The sequence below is a fragment of the Taudactylus pleione genome, unplaced genomic scaffold (assembly GCF_031769625.1).
Source record: "Taudactylus pleione unplaced genomic scaffold, aTauple2 ptg000089l, whole genome shotgun sequence".
NCBI lineage: Eukaryota > Metazoa > Chordata > Amphibia > Anura > Myobatrachidae > Taudactylus > Taudactylus pleione.
Genome location: NW_028284491.1, coordinates 1,484,815 through 1,498,600, shown reverse-complemented (window position 1 = coordinate 1,498,600; position 13,786 = coordinate 1,484,815). Strand labels below are relative to the sequence as shown.

The window sequence follows — 13,786 nt, the reverse complement described above, 5'->3', positions numbered from 1 at the left end:
TATTGTATGTCAGCCCTGTTATGTAACATAAAAGAATCAAATTGGTTGTACAGTTGCCCTGACCCCTGCTGGCCTTAATAGAAAATAAAAACAATTCTGATGAAACTATTGTCATGTTTGTTCCTTTTTTATTTACAAGTTTAGTAGAAAACTATTTTATATTAGTTGAACATTGACAATATTGACGCTATAATATAAAAAGTGATAAAGTACAATATTTAAATTGTACATACATTCATGGTGAATATATTAGGAACTCCTGAAACTGTAATAAACAAGTAATTTGGGCACCTTATACCAAAATTTGCCGTTTTCTGCTAGATAACGAATGTCAAAGTTGTGCTCTCCGGTGATCTTTTATATATGTCAGTAAAGTATTACTGCAACTGTGTTACGATGTTAGTAATAAATCAAAATGATATTAATAAAGAGAATAAATATTCAATGTTACAATATGTTTAGCACAAATGATGCTGGTTCAGATCTGTGAATGTAGAATGTACCACATTATTTTATAACATAATTGGATAACCAAAATTATTTGATATGTTGTAATAGCTTTAAAAATGTTTTTGCACAATATGTGTAATTCTGTAGCATTATTTTAAAAAAACAAATGTTAAACAATGTAAACCGCCCCAGCTGAGTTATTGTCAGAAGGCTCTGTTATAGCGTGTGACATTTGTGTATCTTACATTAAAATGCCTGTTTATCTGTTATTAGAGGGCCTGATTCATTACGGATTGCAACTGCGATTGCAATAGCGATTACGCACGCAGTCTCACTGCGATAGTATGCTAATCCATTGCAATTGCTATGCCGCCGCAGCAGTACACAGGGACACCAACTTTACCTTACGTACATCCGTAATCTTTAGCAAGACTGCTGGGCTGCAGTGGGTCCAGGGAGACTGCTGTCCCTAAGCAGCAATCTCCTATCATCTGCCTGTGGGAGAGGAGTGATCACACTGATAATGCCCACCCTCTGGGATTTGCACCTAGCTGAGGGGCTCACAGCACCCCCCCCCCTCCTCAGTGCCCTAATTGGGAGTGGCCACTCTTCCCGCGATTAGGCCACACACCCCAATTGTAATGAGGCCCGGGCTGGCTCTCTACGGCCCTGATTCTCCCAATCTGTACAGTTGATTTATGTTACTGCTACAAGTTCTGGATGATATTCTCCTAAGCATGTCAACAATTGATTGGTATTAAAGTCTATGGGGTCTATTTACTAAGCAGTGTTAGGAGACAGAGTGAAAAGTGATAAGGTGCCAGCCAATCCCAACTGTCATTTTTCAAACACAGCCTGTGAGATGGCAGTTAGGAGCTGATTGGCTGGCACCTCATCACTTTTCACTCTGGCCGGGATGTACTGAACGGAAAATGCGGTAAAACCACCGTTTTCGGGGTTTTACCGCATTTTCCGTATGTATCATCACCTGGCTGCCGGCTCTCCGATGCGGAGGGTAACGCCAGCTTTTGCTGGCGTTACCCTAAAGACAGGGGCGTCTTAGGAGAGGAGGGGGCCCGTGTGCACTCCCTGTGCTGGGCCCCCTCCTCTCTCCCCAGTGGCCGGCAGCCGACTGACGCGGCTAGCCAGCCACCGGAGCCTTAGTAGACTCCAGGCACTAGAATGTGCCCGGAGTCTACTGTGCATGCACAGAACACCGGAAAAATGGCCGCGGCAGCCATTTTCCGGTGTTCTGAGCAGCGCAGACACGCGACTAGTGTCTATTGATAAAGTATGTACCCCCCTTAACAGACAACCGTATCCAAACAGATAGAATAAATAATGCTTGCCATAAAAAAGTTCTCTTTATTGAATAATATTTCATGATGAATGGACATCTGGAAGACCAAGAACATTGCAAACAACCCCCATCAATATACGTAAGTCATATATTGTTTTATTTTATTTACTGTTCTATATTTGACTTATTCCTGCTTCGGCTTTCAGATCAGATCTATGTCCCTTTCATTTTGATATATATACACCAAGCATATGTTTACTGTCTGTATATTATGTGGCACATTGAAACTGCTATACTGAAATACGCACAAGTCAGTCAAAGACTTATTACATTAATTTGATACACGCAGAGTACTGCAGAGTTTACAACTAGCAATAGCTCCAAAATTGTATTTATTTTGATTCTTCCTATTCAGAACATCCGATAGCCGTAAAATTTTCTTGTGTGTATGTGTGCCTGTGTGTGTGTTAGCCTTTTATTTTATTTTCTGTTTGTTTTACAGTTACTGATTAATTCCGCTTATTTGCACCGCCTGTGTCACACACTAAAGAATGTGACCCCAGTTATCAGCAACTTCTTATGTGTATATTAGGCTAGCAGCACCTGAATAGTTACACTTCTGCTATTTTATTTTGGGCCGAGGTTTGAATTTCAATGTGTTAAAAGCCCCTTCTACAGCTTTCGGCAAATAGATTGGGTATCGTTCTATTCTCTTGATGCTTGTGTTCCCGCTGCAGCTTCTCCAAGACTGGCTGTAAACGGACGCTCTGAAGACCTCCTCTGTGCTTCTCCGTGCCGCTCGTAGGATCCAGTTTGAATGTAGAGTGTGATCTCTGCTACTGGTGGCCACTGACAGGAGAGAAAAGGAGAACAAGACTATATTTAGGTTCATTCAATATATAGATTCACTGAACTGTCAGCTTCATGTCCTATAATCATACACTTACCTTGCCATTTGATCTTTTAACACTAGAATAAGTTAAATAGTCATTTTTAAAGTGCACTGTTCATTGAAATAAAGATTTCCACATTATTCACGGGTACAAATACCATAATAAGATTTACTCAATAAAGCATAGGTATGAAGATTGTAGTAGGAAATAACTTTTATAAGCTGAATCACCACAATGAGCACATTCACGACTAAAGCTTTTGTGATGTCATTGAAAGACGAGGCATGAAGTGTGAAGTGTCAGACGAGGCACGAGGCGTGAAGTGTTAGGCGAGGCATGAAGTGTGAAGTGTCAGGCTGTTCTTTTGATGCAACAGGTTCTCATCAGAGGAGCCCTACAGCTGTAGGCCAACAGAAATGGCCCCACTCTTTGCTGCTACAGAAATTGTCAGGGCTTGAGCTTAGTGGTCATTTGAAGTGATGACTTTAGATATTGGGGGAGATGTATCAAAGCTTTTAAATAGGGTCCAAGTGGACAGGTGGAGAAGTTACCATGGCAACCAATTAATTTCTACCAATCATTTTATAGACTGTACAGCTACATTAGCATCCACCTCTTAATCATGCCCTAAGAGTTTTGCTTCCCCTCAGTGTGATTTTAATAAGATGCAGAACTTTCTTTCAGACTATAGATGTCGCTGTTACATAAGTTATACTATAGAAAGCATCTGACCAGTGTCTGAAGGGCATAAGTAGGGGGTCTTCAAAGCTGCAGATGCTCAGCCATTCTGACTGCAGGACATAAAAGAGTAATAATAATAAATGCAAGACCAGGAGGGTTTTGCATTTAATTAATTTGTGTTTTAAATCCTAAAACCAGAACCACCAAGAAGAGGTGGCCTGTAAAAGCTGTCACTTAGTAAATATACCACTAAGTCTTATAGGCAGCTGAAGAGTTATGGAGCCTATCCATTAGGTGACCTGAAAGTCAGAACATCTAGCGTTCAGTCCTTCAGGTCGCCGAGGTGCGGTGTCCGCACTGAACGGTGTTCACTGAACGTCATTTAGTGAGGAGTCCGACCTCCTATCTTTGAGCATGCCGAACCTCAGGGCCGTTTCTAGGGGCAGGCGACCCGTGCAATCGCACGGGGCGCGCCGCCTCCTACCCCTGCTGCAAAAACAGCCTGTTAACTGCCGGGCGCCCGCTGAGATTCAGCTACCAGCGGGCGCCTGGCAGAGCAGCCGGAGATGGAGACGGAGGCTCCGGCTTCCGGCTCCCACAATGTGCACTATGGGAGGACGTCATGGCGTCTTTCCCATAGTGCAGAGAGCGGAGCGGACGCCAGAGCGGGGCTGAAGGTAAGTATTACTGGTGGGTTTTTTTGTATGCAGGCAGCCTGGACAATACTTGGGGGGAGGTACTACCACTGGGGGCACCCGGGCACTACTACTGGGGACATTACTCTGCGGGCACTTCTGCTGGGGGAGAAACCACTACTGGGGGCACCTGGGCACAACTAGGGACATTACAAGGGGGGCACTTCTACTGGGGGAGACACCACTACTAGGGGCACCCGGGCACTACTACTGGGGACATTACTCGGGGGGCACTTCTACTGGGGTCATTGCTTAGGAGGCACCACTACTGGGTGCATTACTCAGGGGCCAGGGGCACTTCTACTGGGGGCACTACTACTTGGGGCACTACTACAAAGGGAGCATTACTATTGGGGGCACTAATACAGGGGCATTAATACTGGGGAATTTATAAAGGGGACACTACTAACAGGGGGCATTACTACTGGGGACACTACTACTGGGGCACTACAACAGGGACCATTACTATTGGGGGCATGACTACAGGGGGCACTACTAATGGGGGCTCTGCATAAGTTACACTACCACTGTGGGCACTGCATAAGGGGCATAAATACAGGGGACACTGCATATGGGGACAACTACAGGGGGCACTGCATAATGGGCACTTTTGCCTGAGAGCCAGTGGGGGGGAAGCCTAAGACCTGTTGGGATGGAATGGTAAGGGAGGGGGCTGGAATGAAGTGTGTATTATGTGAATCATGTTTTTTCAATGTGTTTTATGTGGTTCTGGATTTAATAATATATTTGAGGTGGATGTGGTTTTAAAACGTAGTTTATGTGCCTCTGGCTTTTCCAATATATTTTATGTGGAAGTGGTGTGTTGCAGTGTATTTTATGTGGATCTGGCTTGTATTTTCAATGTGCTGGGCTCGCTCCCAACGCGACTAAAACCGGGTGTGATGCAAGGTCATACTTCTGCAAATGTCACACCACAGGCATGCACACAGAAATGCGGCATGGGCTTGTGACAGCTAGGCCACACCCCAATTTTTGAGCGCGCGCATGCTGTCTGTCTTTTGTTTAGCTACATATATTTTTCAGCGCTTTGCCTCTGACAGGTTAGCCACCCCTGGGCTCGGTAGTCACAGTGGCTGACATTCTGTGGTCTTTCTAGATCACGCTCCCTTACTGTGATACCACACCCCCTCACGATGACGCCACGCCCACTCCACAATATTACTGCTTCGAGGGGGGGGGGCGCATTTTGACTGCTCGCACTGGGAGCCACAGACCCTAGAAACTGCCCTGCCGAACCTGACGAGCGTCACCAGGTTTACGGGCATGTTCAGTAGACAGTCGGGGACAGCAGGACCCAGAGTGCACGCGCATCGCTGGTCCTTGCCAGCTATCTATTACATGACTTTGTGAACAATGCGACCAAAACCTGTTGGTTTTGGTCGGATTGTTCTCAAAGTCGGGTAATGGATAGGCCCCTTTAGAAACCGTGGTAGTTGCAAGATATCAATGAAAAAAAAGAAATAAGAAAAGAAAACGTATGGAACATATTTGTTTTGTTGTAACCTTTGAAATACTGTATCACACAGCAATGTCTCTACCTTGTTTAATGAGTGGAAATAACCCTACAACATATTTGTATCTGAAAACACTGATACAATCTCTGAGTGTCCAATGTGGAAGCTTTCACTGTAATCTTCCAGGGTGCTGAGCATCAAATACCTTCATTTCTAGCTGTAGCTGAGTGCAATTATGTTCACTGCTAAGTGGGATGGTAGCTGTACTATACACAGGTATCATTGACCTCTATACTAAACAGAATGTACACATTACGGGATGTAGTTGGCATCCTGGAGCATGCAATGCCGGAGGTCAGAATCCCGGCGCTGGAATCCCTACAGCAGTCAGGATCCCGGCTCTAGAATCCCAACGGGTGCAATTCTGACGGTGAGTATTAGGGATGGAGAGGCTTAGGGTTAGGCACTAGGGGAAGAGTTAGGGTTAGGCTGTGGGAGGGGAAGGTTAGGGTTAGGCTGCAGGGGGGGGAGGTTAGGGTTAGGCTGTGGGAGGGGAAGGTTAGGGTTAGGCTGCGGGGGGGAGGTTAGGGTTAGGCTGCGGGGGGGGAAGGTTAGGGTTAGGCACTAGGGGAAGAGTTAGGGTTAGGCTGTGGGAGGGGAAGGTTAAGGTTAGGCTGCAGGGGGGGAGGTTAGGGTTAGGCTGTGGGAGGGGAAGGTTAGGGTTAGGCTGCGGGGGGAGGATAGGGTTAGGCTGCGGGGGGGGAAGGTTAGGGTTAGGCACTAGGGGAAGAGTTAGGGTTAGGCTGTGGGAAGGGAAGGTTAGGGTTAGGCTGCAGGGGGAGTTTAGGGTTAGGCTGTGGGAGGTGAAGGTTAGGGTTAGGCTGTGGGTGGGGGAAGGTTAGGGTTAGGCACTAGGGGGAGAGTTAGGGTTAGGCTGTGGGAAGGGAAGGTTAGCGTTAGGCTGCGGGGGAGGAGCTTAGGGTTAGGCTGTGGGGGGGAGGTTAGGGTAAGGCACTAGGGGAAGAGTTAGGGTTAGGCTGTGGGAAGGGAAGGTTAGGGTTAGGCTGCAGGGGGGAGTTTAGGGTTAGGCTGTGGGAGGTGAAGGTTAGGGTTAGGCTGTGGGTGGATGAAGGTTAGGGTTAGGCACTAGGGGGAGAGTTAGGGCTAGTCTGTGGGAGGGGAAGGTTAGGGTTAGGCTACGGGGGGGAAGGTTAGGGTTAGGCTGCGGAAAGAGTGGGTTAAGAGTAGGGTTAGGGGAATGATTAGAATACTAACCTGCATGCGTCGGGATATCCACATTCAGGATTCTGCTGACAGGATTCTGACCACCGGCATTATCAGAAAGCAGATAACAGAAAAATTATAGAACAGTATTTTTGTTCATAACCTGCTTTTTATATCACTTGTATATGCACCAAAGCACTTTAATTATAAGGGGTGCAGGCATTGTGACCGCAATGGGGCGCAGAGGCGAATGCAATGCCATGTTGCCTCACACTCCAAAACGAATGCTACCCCTGCCCTATTTTTAAAAGAGCAGAGCGGAGGCCTCTTCTAAAGCAGAGCATTGGCAGCGGCTGGGTGTATACACCGTACCGCACATGTTCGGACAAGGCCCTTGCTTGACTTGTTTGAGAACAGAGCTAGGGGCACAGGAGGCAAGTGAGGCATTGCCAGACCACTACCATAATTGTGCTATGGAGCCCAGTGATGCACAGTTCCATCCCTGGCCAAAGCCCTTCAGTAATATAATCGACTCTTTATGTATAGAATTTATGCAGAACTTTAGCACATGACGATGGCTTATAATAAAAGTTACCTCAGCACCTTTAGGCTCTAATAAGAATCTAATGAATCATTATGGTACACATACATTAATCAATTTTGATGGGCAATTTGGCCAGTTAAGACCAAATAATCTGATTCATTACATAGTACAATAATTTTGTTCAGCAGTTAATCCTTGATTTGTATATACTGTTATCAACCTATAGATTGTAAGCTTGCGAGCAGGGCCTTCCTACCTATATATCTATATCTATGCTTACAATTGTAAAGCGTAACGGAATATGCTGCGCTATATAAGAAACTGTTAAAAAATAAATTAAATCAACCAGGAGGAAACATTATGCCCTTACAATGTTTGCCCAGACTGCCCTCCCTCTCTCTTACCTGATTGGCGGGCACTGCCGGTCAGAGGCTGTGCTTTATAGCAATAGGTTGCACCGCACGGAGGAGGTGGTGTAATGTGTGGTGTTTTAATGTAAAAATACACACATTACACCTCTGCCTCCGTGCGGGGCAGGGAAAGTGCAGCCTATTGCTATAAAGCACAGGCCCTGGCCGCTGCGCCTTTCAAATGTTTGGAGGGGGCGAGTAGACCCCTTGCCCCAACACCCCCCACCCCCCATTCCAATGCCCATGCCAGCAAGTGCTGCGATTTTTGTCCAAATTTGGCCAATTGATTCAAGGAATAGATTGCGGTGTGTATGGGAGCTCGAAAATTATAGTTAAAGGACAGCTAAGAAAAAATCCAGCGTGTTGCTCAGCTTCAGTCCATTCGCACATGTCCGAGATTCGGCACAGCTTATAAGTATTGGCTACTAATAGGTAAGTATCTTATTGTTATAACCTCTCTCTCATAAAATTTCCATTTACAGGAATGGGAAGTTAACGTTGGAGAGACACTGACAAGACGTTTGCCTTCTGTGAATCACACAGGGATTAGTAGGAGAGAGGATTGGGGCAACTGGGGCATTTGGGTTCCAGGCAGATCGTAGTAATGTTAGAAAGCACGGTGAACTTGCATGCGCCATGTTCCTGAAAATATCACTCAGAAGTTGACAACCGGCAGAAGGTATTGGGCGTCCTCCAGGCATTAATATGCCTCTAACAGAAGGGGTAAGTAACATTTTGTAAAATCTAAAATTTCAGTCTGGATGTAACTGTCTTTTCAAAGGCATTATACAAATATGTAATACATGTATATTTTCTTTACTTGGTATTAATTAGTTAAAATCACAGACCATCAAAGTCAACATCTGCATGCTTGAAATCACTTGTAGTCGTCCTTATTCTTTTTTCTGTATCCAGTTCTGCAATGACTGAGTCGAAATAAGCGATCGCATCCAAGATGTCACAATTGGGATACTGCCTTACATTGTCCTTTGTCACCTGCATAAACAAATAAACATTGTCACATATTGCTGGAAGCTTGCCCTTTACTTCTTTTCACATTGCCTAAAGCTGGGTAAACACTAGGTCGACTGGTCGGCCATTCAGAAGACCCGTAAACCTATTTGATGATTGTTAAGCATATACACAACTAGGCCGGCATTTAAATTTGTCCACCCAGTTGAGCTGTCACTCATCGACGGGTCCCACAGCATGTATAAGGGCTGGTCGGCTGTACACACCAACAGATGACCGATATATCTTTCAGATATATCGGCCATCTGTACTGCAGGGCATATCCAATATGTCTGTGGATGACGGCATTCACAGACATATGAGGGGCAAAATTTACTAAGCGGCGGGTTCTAAACGGCAGTTTTGCAGCGGTTTTGACCTTAGTAAATCCGCAGATAGCAAAACCGCCGCCAAACAGCAGTCACAACACATTTTAGAATAGAACAGGCCTGTCATTTAGAAACTGCTGCAGAACCGCCACCAAACATACGGGGTTTAGAACAGAATAGAACCCACCGTCAAACCCCCGGGGTTTAGAACCCGCCGCTTAGTAAATTTTACACACCTAACAATGTACTATAGATATATTAGCCATTCAATGGAACGGTCGATTTATCTATCAGTGTGTACCCAGCTTAAGTTCTCCAAGGGACAAACACCTGTGAGAATATTCCTTATGACAATGATCCATCCATAGTGCACAATTAATATATTTATAAACTCCTCTGAATAATATCAGTATAATCAGTGAGTCCTGATATTATCACTTCTGTGTTCACTTTGAAAGCTTGTGCATTTTAAAGAATAATGGGCCTGATTCAGAGCCGTTCGCTATTTGCGGTCGTTCGTTCAAAAACAAGGGGTGGCTATTCAAATGATCCGTTCGCAAATTGCAGTCTGTTCACACCTCTAAGTCTGAACGAGCGAGCAAAACATACGCTCGTTTATTTGATAAAAACGCCCCCTGGCCGCACGCACCATACGTCATGTCCGCTATTTATTAGATTAATCGAGTACATCGTACAGCGTATGAACTGCTCGCTATTCTTGTGGTTGGTGTTTTCAACCGCTATTTTGCGAGTTAAAAAAAAACAAGTGACGTGGTCAATGACGCTGCTGTATTAATTATGCACTCCCTTAAAACGCCCGTTTTGACCTTTAAGCACGCCTGCGAATGGATCTCCACTCCCCGTTTTCAAGCACCTTCCCCTGTTACCACCCACATACGCCTCATTCTGTCACTCAAAATAGCAGGCACTCGCTATATTGCGTACAAATGATTTTCGGCCGCACTGACTGGTTCGCGCATGCGTACTAAAAACCGTACGCATGCGCAGATGTGCGAACATCGCTCGGAACGAGCGTACTGCCGCTAGCGAGTGGCTCTGAATGAGGGCCAATGTTCCCTGACATTTCAGTAATTACAGATATTAGAAGCCAACTTGGGCTTCAGTGACAGGTATAGAAGCAGTCAGTCATCATGCTTTTATATGGTCATGGAGCACCTCAGTAACTTCTAGACTGTTTCTAATTTGCAGTATAGTGCATGATTTATTATTATGTCTTCTATCTTACACATTTACACTGGACCACATTTACCAATTCATGCCATAAGTTTAGTTCTAAGGGGACGTGACCAGAGAAGTCAGCTAATTGTTTGAACATTGTTACAATTACAAATCCTACCCGTAAAATATTACTTGTTTGTTTATGACATCAGCAAAATGTTTATTTAATTACCTACATGCTTATTGAAGCTTAATCACAGGAGACTACTTTCATAGGCCTTGTCAATACTTGTATCTTTAACCTATTGTTTACCTTGGACTAGTACTACTAGTACTTCCAATTCTCAGACACCCCCAGGGCAATTTTCACGGTGATTTCTTTAATGTGCATGCGCAGATCTCCTGGAAAATGGCACCACCGCCATTTTCCTGGTGATCTCTGCAGCACTTGGCAGAAAGGTAAGTATAGTCTATATGTGCATCCATTATATATAAGCCCATGCCCCTGGGGGGGTCTTTTTCTGGCATGCAATCCACTTGGCAAAAAAATACCCACATTGGACAAAGCTAGACAGCTTCTTGTGTCCTGACCAATCAGAGCAAAGCCACTCTGTTTGTTAGGACTTACAGGCACTAAGCCCGTCACTCGCGACAAGACTCACTAATGGGACCCCATCATTGTTATTTATTTCTGAAATATTTTTCTTCATAAAGAATTCTGCTGCACGGATCCAGGGTTTCGTTATCGAACAGAATTGAATTGTAATCACAAACATAAAATGTGTCCTCAAAAAAAAATAAAAAAATTCGACGTATTTAAGTCCTGATTCAGAGGCGCTCACTATTTGCCCCCCACAGCTTGGGCGGGCGGCCTGGCGATGGTCGTGATTATCGCGACCATCGGGCTTGCGACGAGACCCTTGTGGTAAGGTCTCGTCCACCACAAGCCCCAGTGAACTTCCTGCTCTAATAGAGCAGGAAGCTCACTACTGACATCACGTGTGATGTCAGTAGGGCCGCCCACAAATGGCAGCCGTTCCTTCGGGAACTCCTCCGTTTGTGCAGCCACCTACAAAACGGGGTGAGCTGTCGATCAACATCGACAGCCGCCCCATTTTGCTGCGAGCCCCTAGCAAGTGAAGTTCTCACTCGCTCCGGGGCGAGCGCACGCGCAGCGGCGTGCGCACTGTCCGACCATTGACCCGCTTGAGAGCGGGTCTGAATCAGGCCCTTAGAGTTGTCTGCACTTCGTGTTTATATACTTAGCAAAATGTTCGTGTTTTTCAGGGTGTTTTTTTTAAGTACAGTACATGCAATTTGCTAAGCAAGAAATGCCCCAATGTGCCCAACTCCTCCCATCAGCCAGCGCAAATGCTTATTATTTATTAACAGTTATTTACATAGCGCCAGCATATTCTGCTGCACATTACAACTGGGAACAAAACAGTAATAGAACAGTAATAAAACAAGACTAGGCAATAACAGACAGAGAGGTAGGAGGGCCCTGCTCACAAACTACAATGGCACCTAGACTCTGAGGTGAAGAGAATCAGACCTTGATAATGACTAAAATATTTTTGTTTGTCAACAAACCTCAAAGTTCAGTTGTATTTAATATGTGACATGAAACTTTTACATCTGTGTATGTACATCCATGCTTGTATTCAATGTGTTGTAGTCCCCCCCCCAAAAAAAACCCAACAACACACACATAGTTACATATATATATATATATATATATATATATATATTATATATATATATATATATATATATGTAACTATGTATGTGTATATATATATATATATATATATATATATATATATGCAACTTGTGGTTTCTCTATGAAATATTTTGTTTATATATGTATATATATATATATATATATATATATATCTGACTCATCAATGCCCAGTCCAAACACCTGGACCTAGCAACTTGAAACTCGGGGAGTGTATTTACTTTATTCCATTATTCCATTCATGTAGGTGCCCATTAAGAAGGGATTTTTTTAAATTTCATTATTACGGGGGTGAAAAGGGCTAAACTGTTTCCTCCCCCTGTGCAATGTCCTGCCTGACTGTCTCACAGTGGCTGCAGCACAGATCATATTCAAACACAAACTGTCACCCCAAGTGCTGCCAAACATCACTGCCAATTGGTGTGGCAACCCTATTTGAATAATAAGGGATGAGTTGGGGGTAAAGATACAATATTGGGTGCAGGGTTATAGGGTAGGGGTACAATATTGGTAGCAGGGTTAGGGGATAAGGGTACAGTACTGGGTTAAGTGTTGAGGGATAAGGAACCTCAGGCCCGGGGGACGTTTAAGGCCTGCGGAATCATTTGGGCTTTTTCCTGCTAGCCTCATCTGGCTAGCAGGGTGCCTAGAATATTTTGGAATAACCCACAACTTCCTCAGTAGCATGATCCCCACGGGAAGCAGCATCCGGTCACATGGTGTAAATAAAGTGTTTGGATGCCACTTCCCGTGTCTGACGAGATCAGTTATTCTTATATTGATTCCTCTCTTAATATTTATGTTATTTATACTATATCAATTTATGCTTATTTATGTGAATTTTTAAATGTATAATTGGATATGATTCTCTATACGGCTTGATAGATTAGACATTAAAAAAGCTACAGCTACTTATCATTATTATCTACATAAGGATATATATAGCCCTTGCATGGACACTGGGTATCATGCTACTGAGGAAGTTGTGGGTTATTCCATGACGAAACGCGTTTAGAACCCCGCTGACATCATATACAGCACTTGGAACCTCTTGTGGATTTGTTTCCGGACCAGCACTATCCATCCTTTTCCAGCCACATTTCCTTCATCTTCAGCACACCATTGCAGCAATTCCTGCATGTACATCGGGTCGTGAACATTCCAAACCAAGCAGTTTGCTGGATACTAGCTGGATACTATTCGGATCTATACACTGAGGCCAGTGACTGTTATACTAATATTGATATTTATCATTTGGACTGAGAGTTTTAACAGGACTCTTGTTTCATCAAATTGTTTTCAAAATTATATTTTATTTTTTCTTCATCTTATTTTTACTGATTTCTTCATTTATATTCATTTTATTCATTTCTTATGAACTTATTTTTTGTTTTTTACTTGCAGCAATAAATGTAACTTTCTAAGCAAGCCGTATAGAGCCTCACAATATACCCAATATATTTATGTTTTTTATTGTAGGAATTCTCTATATCTTTCTATGTGTATACATTTTTTATGTACTATCATCTAATATGATGAAATTTTTGGTTAATATGTTTGACATAATGGTTTAGGTTTACTAGCACTGTTCATACCCTACCTTTCTTTTTTTCTATTATAATATTGGGAGTTTGACACCTTCCACTTGAACCAACTGCTTAATGACAGCGCCAACTGATTCCCCTTTCAGGGGCGTAACCAGAGGTATAGGGGCCCCATAGCAAAATTTTCGCGGGCCCCCATAGGTGTAGCTAGGCACCCCGTTGCCCCACCAGGTTCAATGACAGGTTGAGCACAGCCACCTTTCAGGCTGCAAAGCTTGAGCAGATGACTCACTTGTGTCAGCAGCTCCTC

The 13,786-nt window shown here is 44.0% G+C and overlaps 1 protein-coding gene across 1 annotated transcript in view; it reads right to left on the bottom strand.

The window, feature by feature from the left end:
• Nucleotides 1-1,819: 1,819 nt before the first annotated feature.
• The window catches only part of CUNH13orf42 (chromosome unknown C13orf42 homolog), a 44,753-nt gene continuing 32,786 nt past the window's right edge, over nucleotides 1,820-13,786 (bottom strand). Inside the window, exons 2-3 of the mRNA XM_088469075.1 lie at nucleotides 8,521-8,668; nucleotides 1,820-2,599 (exon numbers count right to left, since the gene is read on the bottom strand). Of these exons, the coding sequence (XP_088325201.1) occupies nucleotides 2,373-2,599; nucleotides 8,521-8,668 (375 nt within the window). The 3' untranslated portion in view covers nucleotides 1,820-2,372. The remainder of the gene's footprint in view (nucleotides 2,600-8,520; nucleotides 8,669-13,786) is intronic.